Raw genomic sequence first — 25,779 nt, forward strand, 5'->3', positions numbered from 1 at the left:
TGGTTTCCAGCTTCCCCATGTCCACCACAGAACTGGATTGGTATTCAAACAGTCAAATCCTACTTCATCAAAACTTACCTGTGTCTTTAGGCAAATATATTCTTGTTGATAGGAATTTTTCTTGATATACCTTGGCAGGTCAGGTAGTCAGTAAGTCATGCCAGATTCCGTTAGCCTTTCTCTTGCTCATCTGTGTTTGTTCCTGTGGTATCCCTTGTCTCAGACCCTGTAAAACTATGAGGCAAAGGGACTTCGTTGTCATGAATTCCTAAATGTGAGCACGAGGAAGACTGCGTAAGCCCCTGGGCTGAGAGCCATGTTACAGATTCGTTATGATAAAATGTCCAGGACACTGGCACTGTAGGCACAAGGACCGGGAGTCTACTTACAGCCTCAGCTCCTGAGGTCTGTGGAACAGCACAGGAGCTCTCTTCCCAGCAGGCACCTCTGCTGCCCCAGCATGGCCTCCTCCACTCAGTCCTATTTAACCCAGCAAAGAAGGCAGTGAACTGGCTGGTAACAATTCCAGATCCTCATTTTCCCCAGACAGTTCCCAGCCTTGTGTGTGATTATCTAACATTAGTAGTTGATTGTTTATCTGAATTAGGAAATGTTCTTCCCATCAGGAATTTTGCTTAATACCAAGTTTTACCCAGCTCCTTCCCCTGACACTGGCTCTTCAAGGCTCCCGACTAAGGCTCAAAGACTACCCTCAGGAAGCATTGCGTCCCAACTTGCTGCTCACAAGACTAAGCCAGCATGGTGCTGGGAAGTTTCTACTAGGCAGGATGCTGTGCAGATTTTGGGATTTTCTGTGTGGCCCTTGTCTTTATCTGTTGTTAAGTTCACACATCAGAGTGGTCAGTTCCCACTGAAAGGTGGGGGGGGATCTTTGTTCCAGACTGGAATTCTGACCCCTCCCAGAGTCAATCAGTTCAGCTGAAGTTATTCGAAGCTTTTGATTTTTATGCAAACATGTAAACAGGTATAGCAGTGTTACATAAATTATAGATCCTTTTATTATTTCTCTGTAGAATTATTTTAGCATCATGAGTGCTCTTTTCACCATCGTATTACGGTTTCTAGATCTCAACACTGTGGTAGCCGCCCTGGGTATCTAGAGCACACATTTCAGAAATATCTGCTCCATGTCATAGAGACCACCATTTTAGCGGTCACCTTTCCAAAAGCTGTCAGGAACAACATTGTACATGTAGTCCCAACAGAGGTTACTGTCCTTAATCCTCAGAGGGCAATAAAGACTCTGCTTGCTTCAGACGCCTGCTCAGAGGGTTGTCTGGCTCTCTTCAGATAGCAGCCCCTGTATGATCTTCCGTGCCTCAGGCTTCCTCCTTATGCCTTAGTGCAGCTCATTCATTTGAATGAGTTAAGTCTTGTCTAGTCAAAAATCTCACGAACTTTAGATGTCTTCTGCTTAGGCTGGGGTCGGCCTGGCGATAAGCTGCTAAAATCTGCAGGCCTTTGGCTGGTCACCTCACTAGGGACAACCTATACTACTAGGTGTCATGGTTTTCGGAGAAGGTGGCTCACCACTTCAGTGTTTTACATTGGTGAGTTGTGGGAAGCAGCTCGCTGGCTCTCTGTAGTGGTAAGAGCAGGCATGGCTTTAGAATCTAGTCATGACCAGCTCTAGGTCCTCCCCATAATGGCTCATTCTGCCCATGCGGGACTGTGGGCTTTATTTTCCTTCTTTTTCTTTTTGCTCTACTACATTAAATCATAGCAAGGAGCCATCTCTGAGCATATAGCCAGCTCCCAGATGTGGAGAGAGGGATCCCCAATGTGACACCACTCATTCACATCCAGAAAGTGACTTGCTTTTCCAGCCTTAGCTGGAAGCAAGACCCCAGATAGCGTTGGCTGCATTTGCTAGATTGCGCACCCCCTGTGGGGGCCTTGCTATCCTTGTGTTCCTTCTTCAGTGGATCCTGCAGCACTCAGTAGAGTCCACCTAGCAACCCTCAGAGGACTCTGCGGCCTCATTTGCCAGTCCAGTGTCTCAAACCAGCCCATCTCTATCTGCTGGAAGTCATTCAATGTAGTGCAAGATAGATTCAGGTTATCTCCATATAACAGCTGACACTAGTCACATACCAACACTGGATCTGACACCTAATCCTCTGTTGTTCACTCAACATCAAACCAAAGCTCGACAAGATCACTCCTTGGTTGGTTATGATTCCTGAAATGTGAGTGGACTCCTGGATCTTCTGGGGCTGAGGAAATAAGAACTGGCTTGAAAGCCCGAGCACCAACTACAGGCACTAAACTTACAGCAACACTTTTCCATGTGTGATGGCCAGGCTGTCTTGAAACTTTACATACAACATAGAGCAAATAAACCCATGACCCACAGCTTTAGAGAGCACCTTATGTAAATCTCATCTCTTAATGAATTCCATAGAATTTACATCTTGGTTACTTGAATTCCATGATAGACTTTTTCATCTGCTCAAATATGCAATGTTTTCTGTAATTGCCCATTTATTTTTTATTTTAGAAACTTCGTGAATACTTTCATTCAGTTTAAGAAGCCTATTATTGTAGCTGTTAATGGCCCAGCCATTGGACTAGGAGCATCCATATTGCCTCTTTGTGATGTGGTTTGGGCTAACGAAAAGGCTTGGTTTCAAACACCCTATACCACCTTCGGACAGAGTCCAGATGGCTGCTCTACCGTTATGTTTCCCAAGATTATGGGAGGAGCATCTGTGAGTACCATTTAAAACAAAATCATTCTAGAAGACATCCTGAGATCTAGCTTGGTTATTGTTGTACTCGGTGTATATAGCATGCCATTCTGTGGGGACTTCCCATACCAGCTACACAAACAGTTTGGTTTGATCCATGGAATGCTATGAACTATGTACTGCTGTGCACTGTTCCCTACGAGCTTACGGCTCTGCATAGTCAACATGGTATCTGCTATCCATCAAAAAACCTTTACTTTAAAGGCGCAGTGTGCATAGAAAAAGCAAAGGTTTCCCCATTTTTATGGTTTTGTCTTTTCTAAACTGTTTAAGTAAATTTATCTGTATTAATTCATGCTTATATTGTAGCTTGTGTTTTGACAAGCAACTATAGATTTGAACTAAGGGGGGGAAAAAAAACTATGTAATGGATGGGGTTCTCCAAAAGCTGAACTCAGGTTACTTTGGCAGGACAAGTCTCAGACAGTGAGTACCTGGTGTCAGGCTGTTGAGACAGTCACACTGAATAGGAGAAGTCGGGCTGTAGTGCAGCCTTGGACACGGGCACACACAGAGCTCTGAAGCATATCCTGCCCTGTGAACTTACATGGCTGCTCCATGTCCATCCTCACTGTGTGGGCCTCACAGGAAGAGTGCTGCCCATCAACACAGTGACAACTAATGCTTTCCCTGAGGACAGCCGTCTGCCAACAGCACCATTCCCAGACTGGGCAACAGACTTCTCTTAGAAGGAACCACAGCCACTTGTCTCTGCCCACCCTAGCCCGTCCCCTTGCTTCTGAGCCCCACCTCTTGCACAATCGAGGGAGCGAGATCTCTTTCATTCCTGAGTGCCTCTTCCCTGGCACAGACTCTGAAAGAGGGGTTAGATCATAAGAAGTTTCCATCAAAACCACCCAAAAATTATAAAGAAGGGCAAAGATACTTGCTTCCTCTTGTTGGCTGTGGTGGAAAGCGTAGCAGTGACCCCCCCCCCCTTACGGTGGTCAACCTGTAACTAGGGGCGAAGATGCAGAAGCAACCCTAGCCTCTACACCGCGGACCTTCTTACAAAGCCTCACTTGGCCCAGGCAGACAGACGCACACTATGCTTACTGAGCAGTGTTCCTCAGAAGACATAAATGATGACAGGGCCCTGCGTGGGTTCCTGGGTGACAGAAAAAGCATCAGTGTGGAAGCTGGCAATATCACCATTTCTAGTCTAGTGAGTAAGGGGAAACCGGTGGTCATTTTCTGGATTTTTATCATTAAAATGCAAACTGTCAAGAATGCAACCTAGGAAAGTGTAGGGGACCATCTGAGATTTTTTCCTTAGGTCTAAACTTATTTCAAGTAGTAAAGTCTTTAATGGAATGTTAGTAGAATGACAGCTAGTAGAAGAGACCAGCCTCTACAGCCTCTCTGGCCTCAGGGCCACACAGGCCGTCTCCACAGCTACCCTTTCGTTAGCCTAGGCGTTTCCTCTGCTGGACATTTGTTTTCAAGGGCTTCTGCCCCATGTAGAACAGAGTGGCTGCCATTGGTCAAGGCAAACCAGTGAACCTTCTGCTTCACTGAAGTGCCTCTTTGCTGTTGAAGATACGATGTTCTATCAGTGAGAAAACAGCACCTATTCATTATACCTCAAACACATGCACAGGCCACACAACCCTGTGGTTCTATCATCCCTGTGCATCTCTGCTGTGAAGGGTATCTAGACTGCTGAGCCTGATAAAGCCCGAGGTCCTATAGGCTGGGACAGGCTGAAGGTTACCACCAGGAGCAGATCATCTATGCTGACAGTACACACATTGCATTTGTGGGCATTTCATTCATGCATATATTTTATATATATATATATATACACCTGGCAATCATTTAATGTTCCCAGATACTAGATGCATCCTTTGCTGCTTAGAGTGGCCCAGTCTTGTTCCAAAACACCAGGACTGAAGTGTAACCTTCCTGGCATTCACCACAATCTATGTGGTATCTTGTCCCTTGTCACCAGCAGCGGCCTTGGTCTGCCACCTTCACTAAGCCTGGGACCACTTCTTCCTTAGAGTCATCCCAAGGAGCAAGGGCGGTCTGTTCCCCAGAGAACTTGCCAGGGGATAAAGTTTGTGTCCTGGGAGAACTCCCAAATTAGTGATGCTGTAAGTCTCTGGCAGCCTCCACAGGTCCATGGTTACTCTAGGGGTTACTGGGATTAAAATAACTGACAAAGGCATTTTATAGAAGGAATTATTTGGCTCATGGTTGGACAGTGGTGGCAGCAAGAACTGGAGGCAGCTAGCCACACACACTGCATCTGCCATCAGGGAATAGAAAGAAATGAAAGCTGTGGCTTTGATCCCTCTCTAGGACCCCAGTGTATGGGACGATGCAGCCCATAGCTAAGGTAGGTCGTGGGGCCTTGATAACATCATCTGGAAAACCCCTCACAGACTTACCCAGAGCTTTGTTCTGTGGTAACTCTAAATCCCATTGACAACGGTCATTAGCTATCATAAATTCACTCCTTGTCAACTTGACAAGCAAACATCACTTTTAAGCTATAATTTTTAAGCTGTAACTTTCCAGATCATGGCTTATGACCATCTCATAATGCAAAATGCATTCGGTCCAACTGTAGTTCTTCATGGTCTTTTAACAGTTCCAGTACTTTAAAAGTCCATGTCTAATCTGAAATTCAAGGTGGTATCATACTATAAAAGGAAAGCGTGGTTCCAGCATGTAATAGCAGTACAGGATAAGTACATTCCAGCAGGGAAGGATGGAGGCACATAACTGAACAGAAGTCAGTACATCAAACACCAAATCCTGTATCTGTTCCACATCTGTCGTCTGGCACTGACAATAGAATCATGTGGGCTCCAAAACAGATTGGGATTACCAGACTCTTCCCCCTCCCCTCCCCTCCCCGCCCCGCCCCTCAAACTCTGCTGCCTACAGCACTCACCTGCCGTCTCCTGCATCCCAGAATCCTCATTACAACTGAGACTTCATATTCAGGTCCCTGTAGTAGCCTTTCAGTGGCTGAGATTCTGCTGAACATTGCCTGTCTCTGAAATCATGGAACAGACTCAATGACCCTATCAATCATATATCTTTACACCTGTAGAGTCAGGCACTATACAGACAATGCTGCCAAGTTCTGCTCCCAGTCCTTAGTGGGTGGAGACTGGTCCCTGTGAGCCTTTGTTTTGGCTGTTTAGCACCCACATGAAAACAATGTGGCAATGGTTTGATCAGAGAAACCATTCTTTGGCATTCCCAGTTCAGGCTCTCTTCTCAAATGGCTCTGCTTTCTGAGAAGTTAGAGTGTTGCAAGGGAGTTCTCCCCTCAGGGCACCATCCTGATGTCTCAGTGCAGAGGGCCAGGTTTCTCTCTAACAACTGCATCTGCCATCTCTGTTCATGTTACACTCTTTTTTTATTATTATTATTATTATTATTATTATTATTATTATTATTATTATATGTAAGTACACTGTAGCTGTCTTCAGGCACTCCAGAAGAGGGCATCAGATCTCATTACGGATGGTTGTGAGCCACCATGTGGTTGCTGGGATTTGAACTCATGACCTTCAGAAGAGCAGTCGGCACTCTTAACCGCTGAGCCATCTCTCCAGCCCCTCATGTTACACTCTTGCATGTCCTTTTCTTCATTAACCCTCATACTTTTCGTGGTGTTTCTGCTCCACATCTTGCTCACTGTGTGGACCTGGATGAAAGCAGTGAGCAGAAGCGGTGCCACCCATCAGTGTGCTGTCTGTCTGTCTTGGTATTTCCTCCAGCAGACAGATGAATCTCTTCTGTATTGAGCTTCAGTCAAGTTTTAGGGTGTGAGTGGAGTGCATTCAGATCACTGGCCAGAATCTCATGAATGGCCTTTCACCTGGTTCCCTATAGACATCGGGAACCAGGCCTCCACTGCCCCACTTCTCTCTCTGGTCTTCTAGACTCTACCAGAATAACTAACTAATCCCTTCTTGCAACATTCTAGGGATTTCCTAGCCCAAAGTCTAACCACATACATGATCAGTGTTACCACAGTAACAGGACCACTCCTGATCCCAAGGGCTAATCTCCTACAATACCTGACAACAACTTAAGGAAGGGTTTGTTTCGGGTTACAGTTGGGGGGAGCGGTGGTGGTCCATCTTGGCAGCAGGAGCTTAAGGTACCAGTCACACTCAGGAGGGAGAGAGATGAATGTCCCGTTTCTCATTCACTGCCGGATCCCATCCCAGAGAGTGATGTCACCCACGGTTAAGGTGGATCTTCTGACTTTACTGATGTAAACTAGCAAGCTCCTCATAGACATTAGTTCCCATGGTGACTTTAAATTCCATCAAGATTAACAATTACAGGTCATTCATTACCAGTAAAGACAATTTTAGGTTCATTGTGAGCTGTTTTTAGAATTTCTAGTCCTGGCAGTAAAGAATCCTGTCACCTCCCTACTTTGGAGGTCTGGCAGTGTATCCTCCCTGTGTAGACAAATGCTTTGTATAGACGGGTGATGGGTAAAGGTGCACTCGAAGAGCCCATCTGAAGGGAAGATTGAGCAGTTTTGGACAGGCAGAGACCACTCAGCAGCTGCAGCTGTAGAGCTCTGGAGCCGGGTGCTGTCAGGGTGGGCATCTCAAGAGTTCACTAGTACTGGGCCATTGAGAAGGCTCAGCAGGTGTGCCTCAGAGCTGTCCTTAGATGGACCAACTCTGCTCTCAAGAAATACATTGCAGTTTTCTCTCTCTCTCTCTCTCTCTCTCTCTCTCTCTCTCTCTCTCTCTCTCTCTCTCTCTCTCTCTCTCTCTCTCTCTCTCTCTCTCTCTCTCTCTCTCTCTCTCTCCCTCTCGTTTAAAGAACTCACTAGCCTTGGAAATTTCCCAGTCCCATGAACACTGTGAACGCCTCCTCTTTGGATCGTTTCCTTGGTAGATAGTCCAGAGCAGTCATTGTTCTTTGTCTCAACTTGCAATCTGATGGTATAGCTATTCTTCTCAGCCGTGGCCACATTTAACATATAAAATCAACTTTAGGTTCATTGTGAGCTGATTTTAAGATAAATCATTTGCCAACAGTTATTTCAAATTCTGACAATAAAGAATCCTGTCACCTCCCTACTTGTCTCTGGCTAGAGACATTTCGAAAAGATACTGGTCATTAGAAGTCATTATTGCCACTCCATGTCCTCCAGCACAGGACCCTACCCCAGACACTCACTGAGTCCAGGATGACCCCAGAATCTGGTGAACCTCCGCTTTAGAGCCTGCCACACACTGTCGCTTCCCACCTTGTAAGCAGAGTGTTTCACTAAAGCCTGTGCAGCAAGTGACTGACTGCTGTACAGGTGACTTGAATTGTGACTGCTAAAGGTATCTACTTCCTTTGGTGGCGTTTTGGTATGTGTGAATTTTTCAAGACAAACTTGGGTGCGACAAGTTTGGCTTTCCCTGCTGAAGGCATACCACTGTCAGGAGAAAGCAAGCAAGTCTTCCTCAGTGTGTCCCACAGCGGCCAGACACTGGCTTGCTTAGCTGCTGGTGTCTACCATCCCTCCACCCCGCAGCAGACATCCATAGAATACCTACTTTGCACCATACACCTTGACATTGTCCCATTTCAAGAATCCAACACCTCTGTACACAGGAAACATTCGGGGCCAGTACAGTAGTTGACACTTTGGTAGCCTTTGCTAAGGGGAACAGAAAGGATAGCTTAAACAGCAGCCACTGTGGGGGGGGGGGGGGTGTGCAGGGTGTGTGTGGGTGTACAGGAAGGTTTGCCAAGCCAAGGACTGATTTCAAACCTCACATTTACCCACAAGAGCTGTCATCTTGAAGCAGTGTGATCTGCCCACCTTCCTCCCCACACTTTTAAAACTTCCCATCTTAAGACCATGACAGATTGGCAGGGTAGGGCTCTGTCTATTTAGTCTGCCCAAGGAAGTGGGTTTGTTTTTGGGTTTTTTTGTTTGTTTGTTTTTTAATGGGTATTTGTTTGTTGGTGGTGGTTGGATTTCTTGGTTCTTCAAGCCTTTGTCTTAAATGGACTCACTACCTGTTTAAGTGGAATACATTAGAAGCCTTGGATCAGCCCTGTCTCTTACACTCTTGGATAAAATTTTAAATTCCTTTCATTGTCCTACACACCCCAACCATGTGAAATGGGAGGGGAAAACACAAACCATAAAAGATTGTCTAATAGCAAATGGTTGTGGAGCCTGACAGACCAGGAGAGGGGAGATGAGCTGCCAGGACAAAGTGTAGGCCAGAGCAGAGACAGTTGTGATTGTCCCAAACAGGCAACACAAGGAAAAGAGGTTGGCACAAGAAGAAAGCGATGCTGAGAGCTGGGAGCTGCCGTCCAGAGGTCAGGAAGTGGGGTGTGTTTAGGAAGCTGGAGCAGGAGGCCGAGTTAAGTGCTGATCTGGGTCTCAGAAGTGGGGAAGAAAGAATGATTGGGGGCAGATAGAGAGCCCAGGAAGAAGTGCTCAGACAGCCTTGCTGGGCCTGGCAAGTTCATCAGTATCTATCTGCTGTCCTGAGGACACACTTCACTGAATGAGTGAGTGGTGTCATCACTAACGTGCGGTCTAGGAAAGAACATCCCAGGTACTTGGGAACTCGGGAGGGGGAGGAGGGCTGGGCTCCCCTCATCCTTCCTCAGCTCCCTGGAGTAGACTATCATAACTACCAAAGACAGACTGCATCAGGGTCTCATCTATGTTCATCTATGTTAGCTTTTCACTGATAGGCTGGCTGTCTACCAGCCATGTTCTACCAGAACATTCCAGGCTTCTGAGCCTGTGTAAGACTAAGCTCAGAATGCCTACTCAGAATAGCTACTCTTTAGATGATAAACTCAAACCCTTGCAAACTCTTCTTGTCTGCACACACACACACACATCACTGTTACAGTGTCCGCCTTGGTAGAAGGGCAGCAAATCAGCTGCCACACTTGATCTCCAGCATGTACTGTTTGCTCTGTGCAAGACTCAGATCCTCGGTGTGATCTGACTTTTGTGTCTGGTCACTGCAGTGTCTCTTCATGACTGAGAAGCACATGATCAGGACATCAGGACCACCGGGGTCTCGGCAGGATTTATCTGTGCAAGGCAAACCACAGTCAGGTCACATCCTGTCAGCAACTCTTTAACAGCCTGTTGGGCAAATCCGCTCTGTCTTAGCCTGCCAGCTGGCATTACTGATATGACATCTGTACACCTTATGCCAGGGCTTGAACTTAGCCTCGAATCCAATATATACCTCTGTCATTTTTTAAAAGCAAAGTTATATTAGTTTCCAGTAAATCTTAAGGTAACGGAGACCCTCTTAAAATGGACATCAGTAACTGAAGCACGCCCAGGTCCTCCTGGATAGTCACTCTCTCTGACAAACGTGTGACTCCTAAGGTGTGACCCCATCAGCAGTGACATGCCACTATCTTTACAGCATTTGTGAAAAATGCGTAGTTTTATGTTGAGTTCCGTTCCTTTAGAACACAAATCACCTACTCTTGCTAATGGCTCAGGTACCCATTGTGTTTTAAATGAGTTCCCTTGGGTGGGAAGAAGAAATTTGTATGAAGGGGAAGTTATACCAGCAACCTCAAACTTAACCACAAAACAGCCTTGAATCTGGATTTCGGCCAAGTCCATGTGAATCTGAATTACATCATGAAGTTTTTTTGGTTTTTGGTTTAACTGACCCATGGTGTTACTCTTTGCACCCACCCACTTGGTCATGGTTTGTCTGTGGTCTGTGACCACTAGAAGATATGAGGTAGATTCTGACCCCTTCAGAAGAACTCTATCCTCAGGTTGTGTCTCTGAGGGTTGGAGTTCCAAGACATCATCTCCACCCATCCCCCTGGTGTCTCACAGCATGTCAACTCTTTTTCCTTTTAGGCGAATGAGATGCTGTTCAGTGGACGGAAGTTGACGGCCCAGGAGGCATGTGGCAAGGGTCTGGTCTCCCAGGTGTTTTGGCCAGGAACCTTCACACAGGAAGTCATGGTTCGAATCAAGGAGCTGGCTTCTTGTAACCCAGTTGTACGTAACAGTGTCTTGTCTTATTGTTTTGTTTTTTAAATAATGAGTGAAAAGCTTTTCCTCCACAGAGATTAAATTAGACTGGTAGCGTGTTCCAGTTGTGTTCACCTGGTCTTCCTTGTGGAAATGGACACCAGGGTGTCTTATCCTATGCACGGGCGCCACGGCCAGTGCTAACCATTTCCCAGCTGCCAAGTCCTTTGGTGCAGTCACGTGCTTAGGTACCCATTGGTGGAGACCAGGGTGTTCAGTGAGTCTGCCCTCCTCATTCATTGCAGTTAATGATGCAATATGTGAAGTGTTTTATTGATGCAATCAACTCTCACCTAAACTTGTGCAGATAAGCCGCCCTAACAGTTAAAATTAGGCTGTGGTTTGTTTGGAAAATTACATCCGAAAGCACTGTAGGGATTTTCATTGAGCCTCCACCCGCTGTGGAGTAGATAGCCAGCCTGGGTTCCGTGCCGTCCCACAGCAGCAGTGGTGCGTCAGGGCTGCCCAGTGATAGGTGCGGGTCTATGTAACAAACCATCTCAGACAAGCAGCTTGAACTGTTTCAAGTTTCAGTAGCACTGTTAAATACCCTGACATCCTTCTGTATCCACCATGCATCCCTCCACAGAGATCAGAATCCACAGGCGCTGAAACCCCTTGCACAACATAGTCTACGTGTGCCTCTGCATACACTTCAGGCCATCCCCGTAGATGACTTCTGGTGGCTGTCAGGGTTCAGCACCATGAGTAAAGGCTGTGCTAGATTTTGAGATGGAAAGTGAAGTCTGTGTACTTCGCATGAGCATTGCTTGGTTTTTCTACCTATTTCCAGTGTGGTGGTGTTGGGTCTCGGGGACGTGGGACTTGGATACACGGGGCTAACTGTGCTAGCCTGTGATAGAACTGACATGTGATAATTTAGTGGTTGCTCTCACGCATGTGAGCAAAGCTTCAGTGCCTATAAACAGCTGACCCCTTACTGATGGTTCCTCGCTGCTACAGGTCCTGGAGGAATCCAAAGCCCTGGTGCGCTGCAATATGAAGCTAGAGCTGGAGCAGGCCAATGAGAGAGAATGTGAAGTGCTGAAGAAGATCTGGGGCTCCGCCCAGGGCATGGACTCCATGCTAAAGTACTTACAGAGGAAAATCGATGAGTTTTGATCGGCAGGCTGAGCGGGACATCGGTGACTCCCACTTGCTACGTCGTCCTTGTCCTTCACAGTAGCTCGTGCTTGGAGGCAGAACTGGAAACATCCAAGCTATTTATTGCCGTGGAGTTTTTAAGTACTGTAACTTTAAAGTAACTACACAGCTTCTCTGTCCAAGCGTCTTTGTTTTATTTTATACTCATGTACACACAAGTATAAAATGTAATTGAGCACTAGGCTGCTCTTGGAAGCTCTAATTCTCTTGGAAGCTAGTTGTGGATTTTTGTTTTGTTTTGTTTTTGTTTTTAAGAGGAATTATGTTTTCATTTTGGGTGACAGAAGAGTTTGGAATAATGTTTGTTTTACTCTTCTTTTTTTTTTTTTTTTCTTAAGTCTAGATCACAAACCCTGAAGAATACTAGCCAGCCTTCTCCCCCTCCCTCTACTGAAACATGTAGAAATGTTTAAAACATGTTCCTGCCTCTAGGGGGAAGGGGGGGTGTGAGTACCTCAACGCTGAAAACAGTTCTGATCAAACTTAAGATCGACCTTGTAGAAAAAGCATCACTGATGGAAATTCCCACAGGGCCGTGGGTTTGTGCTGAGAAGCCCACCGACTCGACCTTTCTTAATGTCCGTTCTTACCCAGCCACCATGAAGAACCCAGCGTCTCTGGAAGAAAGCGGGTGGTCCAGTGTCTACGAGTCACTCTGTAGCTCGAGTGTTACTTGCTAAGTTATGAGTTAGCATTGGTGGGCTTAAATAGTTTTTCTGACCTTTTTTGAGAAATAACTACATAAGTACTTCTTGTGGCTGGGCGAGAAATACTACTTTGCATAGTTTTGTTTGTCTATCTGCAGATATGATTGCTGTATTACACCAAAAGTATTTTTTATGTTTATAAAGTGTAATTTTTAGGCTCACTTAGAATATATTTTATTTAATTTAAAATTCTCTTGGCACACTATAAAATACGTAAACTCCTTTCAGAACAGAAAAGAACTACCTTATATTTGACATTTACTATCCTCAGTCCGTGCTCTTATCTCTGCCATATACTGCGCACGGCTTCGTGTTCACAAGCACCCCATGGTGTGGGGACTAACTCCAGACGCCTGTTACTACTAAGGCTTCTAGGCTTGCAATCATATTGAATGTATGAAGACTGAAATAAAATAAAAACCTTATTTTTGTACAGTTTTGAAGTTTATACTCAGAACTGGCGCCTCCCAGCCGTGCGGAGCGCTGTGCAGTGTGTACGTCTGTCTTTACTTCGGATGGGTTGGTACAGTATTTTTGCATCTGTGGGACCTACTCTTTGGTTCAGTAGTTTGAACTATATATATAAACTGTACACTCTGTAAAGTTTTTATAGAATAAATATTCAGCTGTGAAAACTGGTTAAATAAAACTAATATTTCTTAACACATTGGGAGTGTTTGTCCGCGTATCCTTCCCCTGCCGGGTTTCCTGTGGAGGTGTTTTCTCTGGGACTTTTTTTTTTTTTTTTTGAAGTTCATATATCCACAGCCCACTGTCCACTCCTCCCCCTTACGCTCACATCGATGACTGCTGCGACTTCTCCAAGAAGCTAGGCATGTTTCGCCAAATTGGCACCTACAAATTATACTGGTCTGTCACTTCCTCTCCTGAATCCTGCCCTGTGGGCCCACCTTTAGTGACCTCTTACTGTGTTCTCTCATAGCCGACTTGCCCTAAGACATGAATCACCTGAAACTTGTGAGAAAGCCCCTAATTTGTGCCTTAACAAATGTGCCGGAAGGTATTCCTGGGTAGAGACTTTTGGGATAATGGCATCCCAGGGGGAGTCCAGAAAGGAAGGGAGAAGTTGGACACTCCCATCCTGGGGTGCCACTCAGGGCTTAAGAGGGCACAGCAGACATTGAGCACAGACACTTGTCTTCCAAGTCATTGTAAGAAAATGGGGGCTAGGAGCGTTGGGCACAGCATTGCTCTGCCGTTGGTGGCCATACCAGAAGAACAGTATCCTTTATGCCTACCTGACTTCTTGCCTGTGGATGTCCAGTCAGGATGAAAATTGGTTCTGCTCAGTCAAACTGTATCTTTGAATTGTCTGGGTGGCTTCAAACACAAAAGCAGACACAAGGCTCCCTGACCAGGCATCCAGGAACCTCGGTGCAGTCTGCCAACTTGTCTGTTCTCCATCATAGGGAAGAATGGCCCTTCTTGGGATCCTTTGAGCATACAACCCCGCTGAGTGGAGAGAGGCCTGGTTGGGCTCAAATTTTTAAACTTAAGCATTGAACTTAATAAGAAAATGATAATCTGTCAACAAACTGTTTCTGCATCATTAGGAGCTGTACCAGTCAAGCATTTTAAAATGACCCTCACTAAGTTAGCCAGCTGTACCGCGGGGAACCTGGCCTCTCCCTGTCCCCTCTAAACAGTGTTTCTGAAACAGGTGACTGCTTTGGTGAAAAAGGCACTGAATGGTTTTAATATGGGCTTAGAACTTAACTTCTTGACCACCCTGTGATTCTAGGATCCAACCTAAACAGAAGCAACCGTAAATAACAACAACAAAATTCGGATTCCTGTTCCCAAGATGCACCTGTGCCTGTGGTTCCATTTCTTTTTTTGCTTCCTGGTGTGTGCCAGTGCCGCTTCACACCAGGCAGAACCGCTTGTGGGGCTCTGCTGCACACTGAGTGGGAAAGGGTGAAGCTAAGTGGGTTGGCTCAGCAGGATCACAGTCCAGCAGTTGAATTCGGGTGGTGGGGAGGAAGGGCTCCTCTGAAGATTTCAGTGTTCCAGCTCTTTCAGACAATAGTCAATGAATCAGCTTGTGCCCCTTAACTCGGGGTGACCAAGGACTGTATAAACCTTGGAAAACGGAAGTGAAGTTTCATTGGCTGAGATTTAATGTTCGGGGGATACCTCACTTGCGTGGAGAGGTGTTCCAGGAAGCTGAACTGGACATTCCTCAGGTAGAATATGGAGGCTGGATTCTCCAGATAAGGTAGAGAAGAGGAAGCCATGCTGGGGAAGGGGGATCCTCCACTTAGTGCAGAGCTCAGGGGAGCTAGGTGGACATGGTAGACTTCAACCTTAGGTAGCAGGGTTCCCCAGCATGTTGCCTTTGCCCTCCAGCCCCTAGGGTTCCGGGAGCATGGCCAAAGCATGCTTGCCCTGGCATGCATGCACGTGTGTGGATAGAACAACTCTGGAGTCAGGTCTTTTCCACCTTTACATGGGTTCTAGGGACTGAGTTCAGCTTGCCAGATACAATTGTGCTGCAGACTCCTTCCCTCATTGAGCCCTCTCACTGGCCCACTATCCCAACTTGTACAGCCAAGCTCCAGATTCCAGTCCAATGGGATAACTATTGCCTTCTTGCCTGAACTTTTAAGCTTGAGGATGGAAGTCACCTGGGCTGAACACCTCTCTCCCAAGTCCCCTGGGTTGACTTGCAGCATCTAAAGCAGAAAGAAGGCCACAACTGGCTTGAGTAGTAAGGGGGTGGGGGAGTCATTCTGTGTGCGGAAAGAACACACCAAGCCATGGCCTTCACTATCACTACCTGTCTCTGGTGTATGACTGACTGCACGAAACTTACCTTCCAAATAAATTGCTATAGTACTTTAATCTTCGCAAACGGTTTAAATAATTACATGTGCCTGTTGATGGGCTATCTGGTCCCTTCCTAATAATGGAAGCATGAATCGAAGTCTCAAAGAGGAACTTGCTCGAATGAGTGGCATCTGATGCCACCACTGAAAATCCGGTTCCATGTTAAGGTTCCCAGCTTGACTGTGCCATTGCTCGGGGTGGCCGGTTAGTTAAAGGGACATCCAGGCTCATGTTGTATGCCTTAGGCTGCCCTGAAGTGCCATCCTCCTTTCAGCTCCCATGTGCTGGAATTACAGGGGTGTGCCAGCACACCGTAGACCTTAATCGGGTTTTACTATGAAGCCCTTGGTTTCCATGGGGAGGGAGCTTGCAATGTTCTGCTGAACTTTCCATCCCTGGCCAGACCGGTGGTTCACCAAGGACGTCTGGTGCTAGCATGGAGACCTTCTTGTGGTCTCTGATCCCTCACCAAAGACCCCCCCAGCAACCCACTGCCTCCAACAACACAATCAGCAGAGGTTGCCTTAAGCAACAGGCTCCAGTCACATCCCAGAAAGGCTGGGCACACCCAGCCACAGCTGTGCACACTCAGCCACAGTTATCCATACTTATGCTACCACCTGAATACCACTTCCCTAAACAGGCACCATTTGGGAATTAAAAGAGAAAAAAATATAGAAGACTATTGACTTTCTGACTGTAATTTCTGCTAATAGCGACCATTGTGACAGTAATCACCTATAATTTTTTTCTGTTTATTACTAGAGATATTCTATGAAGGTTTAAACCCTCCTAGAATAAGTTTGTACACACCTACAATTTGGAGGAAAAATGATCTGTAATCTTCATTTCACAAAATGGTGTAATAATTAACATTCCCATCCATAAAATCCTCAGCTCTGTTGAGAACCTTCTGACATGGGGCGTCCCCTCCATGACCAGAAAATCCTGCCCTCTAGGTAGACAGCTCACTGGTAAGTGCCTTGCCACTAGCATGAATGGGGCTCTGTATCCATCTTCAACTCATTCTGTGAGAGAGAGAGAGAGAGTGTGTGTGTGTGTGTGTGTGTGTGTGTGTGTGTGTGTGTATGCGCACACACGCACGCCCCCTCCCCTCACACACTCTTAAGAAGAGATTCTGCTTGTCTACACATGGGAGATTTTGTCCTCGCCCTCAGTCAGAGCTAATATGGATCCAAGAGCATGGAATGTGAAGTGATACCCGAAGCCTGCCTCCACAGGGCAGGTTTGGAGAGCGACAGTTAACTAAAGAACAACTTTGAATGGATTCATGGAAACCTGCAAGTGTGCCCAGCCTCACTCAGGGATAACATCACACACATTTAAATTGTACAATTTGACAAGTGTCAGCAGCTGTGAACTTGGTGAGAGATTACCACCGTAAGACATTTTACATGGCTGTCACTTCCAAGGCTTTTCTTGAACCTCTCGGACGCCCCCCTCCTTTTCCAGTCTCTCCCACCCCAAGCAATGCACAGAAAGGCTTCAGGTTCCAATCCTTAGACTTACAAACTACTGGCAATAGGCTCCTTTAGAGGGTGTTTTATATTGTGTTTCTAATTCTCAACTCAGGTAGGGGAGGAGGGAGGGAGGAGGAAGAAGGAGGGAGGGGGAGAGGAAGGAGGGAGGGAGAACAGGTAGCAGTCCTCCTTGGGACATCTTGTTCCAGGGAAGGCAGGCTTTGTACAGTCTGGTCATCACCAAACACTGGGTGTAGAGGTGTGGTTCATAAAGCCATTTGCCACAGCCTCGCCTCTCTTCCATGCTCCACAGAGCTACAAATGCAGGAAGCTGCGGGGCTCCCTGCCAGAGCTTCTTCTCCTTCATTGTGCTACACTCATGGAGTCTTCCTCATCTGCACTGTCCCATATTCTATACTGTAGGCAGAGCTGTAGACTCTTCCATACTCTCCTATTCTCATGGCAGTTCCTAAAGATGCCACCCCTCCACTCTTTAGGTCCCACACCACTGGGATGCCAGTAGAGCTGAGAATGGTACCATTCCTGCCTCAAACCCATTATCGCCAGTGCAGTACTCTTGTTCAAGTGTCAGGAAACCATGGAAATCATTCCACACACACACATCCTGGGGAAGTGCTGCGGATTGTATTGGCTTTGTACAGAATAGAAGATGAGTCTGTGAAAAGTGCCTGCTTAATTTTGTGTCTCAAAATTAGCACCAGAACATTGGAATTTACTGGGCAGATGTGGGTTTTGAAATTTTCACAGGAGGTGGGGCCTGGGAGGGCAGAGCTGTAATGCCAGCTACTCACAGGCTGATGCATGAGGATCGAAAGTTCAGGTCCTAGCCTGGGCTATCCAATGAGTTCAAGCCCAAGCTAGGCAACTTAGAAAGCTCCTGTCTCAAAGTAAAATGTATAGAGGCCATAAGTTAGATCAAAGGACATCATCACTCCATATGTATGGAAATTCTGCAAGCTAACTAATTACTTTGTGAAATTACTGTACACTAATACAGATAAAGCGAAACAAAAAAAGAACAAGAAGGAGGAGGAGGAGGAGGAGGACAAGGTGGCGGGGGTAGGGGGAGATTGCTGTAATGCGCCTGTCTAACAATATAAGGCCCTAAATTCAATCTTCAGTATTAATATTTTTAAATAAAACTCCACAGGAGGAAGATACAGACTTGGAAGGCACTAACCCAAAAGATCATAAATCAGAGGACGGTAAGATGAAGAGACCGCCATCTTCATTGGAAAGGGAAATCACCTGTAAGTCATCATCCAGGCACTGGAAGAAGCAGCTCAGGTAAATCAGCGTGTAAAGAGGAGGGCTTAGTTTGGCTGAATTCAGAGTCCCCATCCAAGCTAACTGGCCCTGTGGTGAACCCCAGGCTTTATGGCCAGGGAGTGAAAAAGGAAAGGAAGCCAGGGCCCACCACCTCCTTCAAGGGATGCCCTCTATGACCTAATGCCTGACCTCTAAGAGGTCGCTTCATCCAGCAATAGCACCAAGCCTTTAATACCTGGGTCTTTGAGGGAACATTTAGGATTCAAAAATGCGAATCACAGTGGGGAAATGTGTTTGTAATTTATGTACTTAACAAGGACTCCAATCTATAGTAAATAAAGAATTTCTTTAAGTTGCTTTAAAAAAAAAAAAAAAGGGTAGAAAAAAATGGGCCAAAGGAATTAACAGAGAAACCAGTCCAGTTGGCAGCTGCAAAACCACACAAATGTGACTGTACCACTGACTGTGAGCCCAGGTATGCCTGTGACTGTGAGCATGAATTCAGTACAAAAGATACACTTAGGGATACATGTTTGATCATGATTAAAAAAACAGCAAAAGAAGTTAATTCCAAAAAAGGGGGGATACGTTCTTTACAAAAGCAGATAAAGGAGAAGGAAGAAAGGGGAGAAAGAAAAGACAAGAGGGGAAAGAAAAAAGGAAGAAGGAAAGAGAAAGAAAGGAGGGGATGGGGAGGAAGAAGCAAGGAAGAAAGGAGGGAGGGAGGAAAGGAGGAAGGTAGAAGGCGGGTGTTGTGGGAGGGGGGTTGGTGGGGCCTCTGAGAGCCAGGAAAAAGAAAATGACAGCTGTGCTCTGCTTGGGGAAAACACAGAGACCAGCATGTGATTTAGTTTCTGCCAAAATGCTCACCAGGCTACAACTTCCAAGTGGCTCTCCGAGTGGTCCAGCCTTTCTCCACACCTGGGCACTTTTACAATCCCATCTTAAGGTTTTAAAGTAATCAAAAAAAATAATGTTACCATATATGGAGGGGTGGCAAAAAAAAAATCAAAAGTTCCGTAAAAGGTTTTACTTGATTCTTTTGAATAAAATTTGGTCAAGACTGCTTGCACAATTAAAAGCTGTTTTTCCTGAAGAAGACTTGGTATCCCATCTCTTTGATGAGAATCCCACAACAGGTGGGAGGAAAGGAGAGGGAAGAAAGAAGGGGGGGCAGCTAAAGGGGAGAAGGAAGGGTCGAGGGGTGAAAGGGGGAGGAAGGAAGAAAGAAGATAGAGGGGGGTGGAGAGGAAGGAAATTGGAAGAGGGAAGGGAGGGGGAGGGAAGAAAGGAGGGAGGGAGAGAAGGAACAAAGGAAGGAGGGAGGGACAGAGGGAGACAGAGGGGAGAGAGGGAGGAAAGAAGAAAACAGGCGGGAAAGGAAGCATCCAAATTGAAAGCATTGAAGTTTCTTCAGTTTTGGTAAAATGCAAAGTCTGGGGGGGGGGGGGGGGAGGCTTCAAGAGCAAGGGGTGGAAAGCAGAGTCGCTGCCAGCAGTGACCGAAGCAGAGAGGTGGAGCCCCTGGGCTCCCAATGTTCAGCTGCTGGTGAGGATGTGCCATAGCTTGGCCTCTCAGAGAGAGTGGCGGCTCCCACTCCTGCATCCACAGCAGCACTGCAGGAGAGTTCTACATGCCCATTGGCAAGAAAACTTACAAGCACACTGTGGCGTTGGTACATTCAATTCCCAGTAATTACATGGTGGCTCACAACCATCTGTAATGGGATCGGATGCCCTCTTCTGGTGTGTCTGAAGACAGCTAATTAGAGAGAGAGAGAGAGAGAGAGAGAGAAGACAGTTCTGAAACACAGAGACTCATGACTGGTCAAAGCTCTGAAAATAAGTGCTCAGCCTAAGCAGGACATCTACATCAACCCCCAAGAGCTTCAGAGACCATTGTAGAGGCAGAGGTAGGAGAAACCCAATGGGCCTAGGACAAAGAGGAGTGCTGGGAATTGCTGTCTCCTGGGCCTGACCGCTGTGGCACTCATGAGCTAATGGCAGTTGTGGTTCACGACCTACACAAGACCAAGCCAGCCAACCGTGCCAGGACAGTTGGAGGCTAGCTTCAGAGACCCCAGCTCTAGCTGAGGCCTATTGAAAATTATGGACAGGGGCTGGAGAGAGGGCTCAGTGGTTAAGAGCACTGACTGCTCTTCCAAAGGTCCTGAGTTCAAATCCCAGCAACCACAACCATCTGTAATGAGATATGACACCCTCTACTGGGGAGTCTGAAGATAGCTACAGTGTAAGTACATATAATAAATAAATAAATCTTTTTAAAAAAGGAAAGAAAAAAGAAAATTAAGGATAGCTGATGGAGTGTCATTTTTCTTCAAGTAGGCGCCCATTGGATTCAATGGGTTATTAAAAAAGAAAGAGGTCAAGAATCTGGGATGGCTACGTGTTGAGGGAGAGGGGGTCCAGTTGGTGAAAGGGAAAGACTGGCGGAGAATCTATATGTGTATGAAATTGTCAAAGGATAAAAGGAAAATTGAAGGAAGACAGTATGACCATGGTTGCAATGGTGAAGGGGTGCCCAGCATGTCTTGGGAATTCAGGGGAGCCTTCCTAGAGGTGGAGGAGGAGGAGTCTGAGAATAATCTGGAATGGTTCATCTTGATCATATCCTGATGAGATTTAAACTCAGTATGGAAGCACACCTCTAAGTGTGTCTGCAAGCGTATTTCCTGAGAGCTTTAACTGAGTGGATTGGACCCACCTTGAACCCAGAGGACTCAAGTCATTGACTAAATAAGAGGAAGAGAGCTAAGCTTCTGTGTTCATATTTCCTGTTTCCTGCTTGTGAGCATGTGACCTCATCAACACACACAGACACAAACACATACACACACACACATACACACACACATACACACACACACATATTTCCAGTGATGGCATGGGTTCCCTTTCCTTCAGAGTCAAAATAAACCCATCCTGCTTTGTGCTGCCAGTATCCTGGCACAGAAATGAGAAAAACAGCTAATATGCAAGCTAGGTATTCCAGAGCCACAGGCATGGATGTGCTTGGGGCAGAGCCAGAGCTGGAGATCTACAGTCTGGCATTCTGTCGTGTATACCAGCTGATGAGTTCAAATGTTCTCCGTATTTAATAGGACTTGATGTTTAATCTGGATAGTTGAAGGAAGAATCGAAAATGGTGGCCCAGCTTGGAAAGAAGAATAGTTGGCTGGAAACAAGGGAGATGAAGCATGTGGTGACGGGATGTCAGGCTGTGCTGGAGATGACAGTGGACAAGCGTGACAACGGCCCATCAGGCAGCAGGATGCCAGCTGAGGTGCAGGGAGAGAGAAGTGTTTTGCATGGGTGAGGAGAGCGGACAGTGAGAGGTGCCCAGGGAGTGTGCATAGCTCAGGCAGAAGGTCCCTTCGTGGCACCAACACTTTGGAGACAATCTGAGGAAGAGGAGCCATATGGATGATGGCTGCAGGATGGAACTCTGAAGGACATCTGCAAGTGCATGACCAGAATAGAAAAAAAAGATGATCAACTAGGGCTTGGCATTGGTGTGTGTTTGCTGCCACACATACCACACGGACTATATACATGCCATAAACACACACACAAGTGTATGCACACACACACACACACACACACCCCACCATGCCATATATATCACACTATATACACCACACTACACAACATAGTCACACACACAGATACACACACACGCACACACACACACACATGCAAATACCACCATAATATATATATGTATGTGTATATATATATACATATATATATATATATATATATATGTATATATATATAAAACCATACCATATACTACCATATACCACACACATGCACATGCATACCACCATACTGTATATATGTGTGTGTGTGTGCATGTGTGTGGTATATATATATATCACACCATACACACCACACTACACACCACAGTCACATACACACACACACATACCACCATACTATATACATATATATATATATGTATATGTATATCACCACACCATACACCACACACACACATGCACACATCACTACCACCACCACCAAATACCACATACACACACAACACATATACAACCACCACCATAAACCACATACATGCGCACATACACACATATACCACCACCACTATACACACACACAGTACCATATACCTTATACACACACACACCACACACACCATAGACACACACATATACCATACACACATGCACCATATACCGTATACTGTACATACATCACTATATGCCACACAGCATATTACCACACACACACCTCACCATATAACAAACACACACACACACACACACACACACACCAACACCAACACAGACATTTACTTCTGCAAGAGATCAAAGCTCTAGGGTGGGCTCTACTGAGGCTTCTCTCCTGAGCTGGTAGCTTCTTGCTGTGTGTGCTCTGACCACTCCTGGATCTATGTGTATAGGTCCTCATCTCTTACCTTTTAAGGACACCACCCATATATCTGAGGCCCCCAGGGACTTTATTTTACCCTCTTCATTCTGAAGGCGCTGTCTGCAAGTGGTACTTACTACTTCCAAGATTGTTCAAGCAAGGACTTCACTCTAGGAATTTGAGGGAATGTGAGTCAACCACCAATGTGGCAAGTCTCCGGGAGTTTCCACTCATGGGAAAGGTGCGAGGACATGGCTGAGGTAAAGCGAAGAAGGAGGAGTCGGTAGACTGGGTGATGGGCAGGAGCTGGGTGGAGAAAACACCTCAAGACACCAGAGAGATTTGAACAAGTCAAACGCTAAAAATGAAGAAAACTCTCAGTGTCATACAAAGGACTGGTGGGGGGGGCGGTGATGGGGGGGTGGAGAAGGAGCCTGGCAAGGCAGTGTTTGTGAAAAAAAAAAAAAGGGTATCTAAGACCCACACCCGGTAGTGATGACATCTCAGCCCACTGATGGGAGCTTAGAGTCACAGTCTGATGCAATTGGCTAACTGGTGCAGAGGGGATCAGAAAATAGGAGTCCTTGCCAAGCTAACCACCTCTGATAGAAACAAAAACGTTTCTAACAGGTAAGGAGAAACAAGGTGTAGTGGCTATTCCTGGTTGTCAACTTGACTACATTTGAAATGAACTACAATCCAGAATTGGAAGGCTCACCAGTGAACCTAATCTGGAAACTGGGAGATAGACGTTTCTGATCTGGATCTTGGTATGGAGATCTTGAGACACAGTGGTGATTGAATCCAGAAGATTAAGACAGGGAGATCTNCGAGTCCAAGNTCATCTGGGATTAAAGGTGTGGTGGCACACACCTTTAATCTGGGCTACACCTTCTGCTGGGAACCATATAAGGACATTGGAAGAAGGGAGTTTGGGCTCTCGCTCTTTCGCCTTCTTGCGGTGTGGGACTCAGCAACTGCTAGATCCTTGGACTTCCATNCACAGCTACTACTGAACCATTGTTGGGATTTGAACTGCAGACTGTAAGTCATCAATAAATTCCTTTACTATATAGAGCATATCCGTAAGTTCTGTGACTCTAGAGAACCCTGACTAATACACAAGGCTTGAGGGGAGGAAAGGATGAGAAAGTCGGGGCTGATAAGAGTGTAAATTTCACTGTGTGTTTTACTATGATTTAACACAGGCAAATAGTTTTTAAAAGATTATTGCACATCTTTAATCCCAGTACACAGGAGGCAAAGGCAGGTGGATCTCTGTGACTTTAAAGCCACACTAGTCTGTGTAGTGAGTTTCAGGACAGCCAGAGCTACATAAAAGAGAGATCCTGTCTCAAAAAACAAACAAACAAACAATAAATAAAAAGAAAAGGTCCCACAGAATTTATTTACCTTCTTCATGTGACTTTTTGATTCTGGAGACAGAATGTTTCTAATGTTCTTGATCAATAATTTGTTGTAATCTCTCTCTCTCTCTCTCTCTCTCTCTCTCTCTCTCTCTCTCTCTCTCTCTGTGTGTGTGTGTGTGTGTGTGTGTGTGTGTGTGTCCATCTAGAGGAGTCCTGCCCAGAGCAGGCCCTGCAGTACAAGGAACTTGACCTTTTCAAAGCAGAACAAAGTGGTGCCATTTCCCATCAGTGAGACAATGCTCTCACGCAGCAATTCTATTCCGCTGATGGGGACCCACGGCGAACCAGGCCCGGGAACAGGATCTGTCTGTCTCAGTGCTTCGCGGGCTTTCCCACTTTGCCTTTTCACATAGGGTATCTTGTGTCACAGGCACGTAGCTGAGGGTAGGGCAGTCTGTAATTCTGGGTGTGTCCTTCCCCTAAAGAAGCCACAAACACTCCATCCTCCACCCTTGGGTCCCCCGTGTCTCGGGGATGTGTCTTCTTGTGGAAAAGTGACTTCAAGTCATCCCCCACCCCCATGCTTGCCTCAGAGGTCCAAAGGCCTAGCAAGGACCACTTAGTGAGGAGATTGAAAGGGAGCTAAGAGTCTAGAAAATTCTGAATGAAAGCAACAGTTGCAAGCCAGAATGGATTTGCTCACATCAGCTGATTGTTCATTGGCTGTCTTGGGTTCTGGCAGGAACACTAGGAAATCTGTCATTGAAGGATACAAAAACAGCAGCAGATGGCCAGAAAGGGGACAAGGAGAGTATCGAAGTGGGAGAAATGTTGATGAGCCAGGCGACTGGAACCCAGTTCTCCCAGTGCCCTCAGCTCCAGCCCAGCTTACGGCCTCTCGCCCCATCTCGCTGTAACTGTGGAAGAACAGTCCCTGAGCCAGCAGATAGCAGCCTTGGGCAGCTTCAGTTTCAGCACAACTGCACCACGTGTTACCCTGGGACCCGAAACCTGATGCCCAACCCTCAGAGCCAATTATGAGTTTTGGCTCTAGTGGCTTGGGATGTTGAGGTCATTTTACAGGCACACCAAAAACTAAATTCTCTCTCTCTCTCTCTCTCTCTCTCTCTCTCTCTCTCTCTCTCTCTCTCCTGTCTCCCCTCCCCCCCTGTTTCAGCCTAGCCACCTGTTTGTTTTCATGTAAGATTTATACTTCAGTTAAAGTGTGCTGTTCTTCTTGATAACACCAAATGGCTGTAGCCAAAAGCTCACAGGTTACTGCCAGGACCTAGAGAAAGCGGTGGGGCATCTCAGATCATCTTTTCTGGCTGGAAGTGCGGTTGTGAGGAAACCAATTCATTTGTCTGTGGGCTGCACATGGTTTTGTTGTTTAACCACTGGGTTTGGGGCTTATGCCAAGCAGCAGTTTGCATCTGCTAGTCTTCGAAAAAGAAAGAAAGAAAGAAAGAAAGAAAGAAAGAAAGAAAGAAAGAAAGAAAGAAAGAAAGAGGCCCAAGGAGGGGTGTTCGCCTGGCAGCAGTCCCCAGGCTGACCCGGCACCGGCACCTTTCCCCGCCCGAGGAGGGGTGTTCGCCTGGGAGTAGCCCCCCGGCATCCAGCGCCTTTCCCCACCCGAGGAGGGGTGTGTGCCCGAGAACAGTACTAAGGCTTGGGCCGGCATTCGGGGCCTTTTCCC

At 46.3% G+C, this 25,779-nt stretch overlaps 1 protein-coding gene across 2 annotated transcripts in view; it reads left to right on the top strand.

The window, feature by feature from the left end:
* Window positions 1-13,342, top strand: part of Cdyl (chromodomain Y like) — a 138,738-nt gene extending 125,396 nt beyond the window's left edge. Inside the window, exons 5-7 of one of the 2 annotated variants that reach the window (XM_021215344.1) lie at window positions 2,522-2,732; window positions 10,630-10,773; window positions 11,770-13,342. In XM_021215344.1, coding sequence (XP_021071003.1) covers window positions 2,522-2,732; window positions 10,630-10,773; window positions 11,770-11,928 — 514 coding nt within the window. In that variant the 3' untranslated portion in view covers window positions 11,929-13,342. The remainder of the gene's footprint in view (window positions 1-2,521; window positions 2,733-10,629; window positions 10,774-11,769) is intronic. The other variant, XM_029547468.1, reaches the window with a different exon arrangement.
* The last annotated feature ends 12,437 nt before the right edge of the window (window positions 13,343-25,779 follow it).

This window comes from Mus pahari, chromosome 16 (assembly GCF_900095145.1).
Source record: "Mus pahari chromosome 16, PAHARI_EIJ_v1.1, whole genome shotgun sequence".
Taxonomy (NCBI): domain Eukaryota; kingdom Metazoa; phylum Chordata; class Mammalia; order Rodentia; family Muridae; genus Mus; species Mus pahari.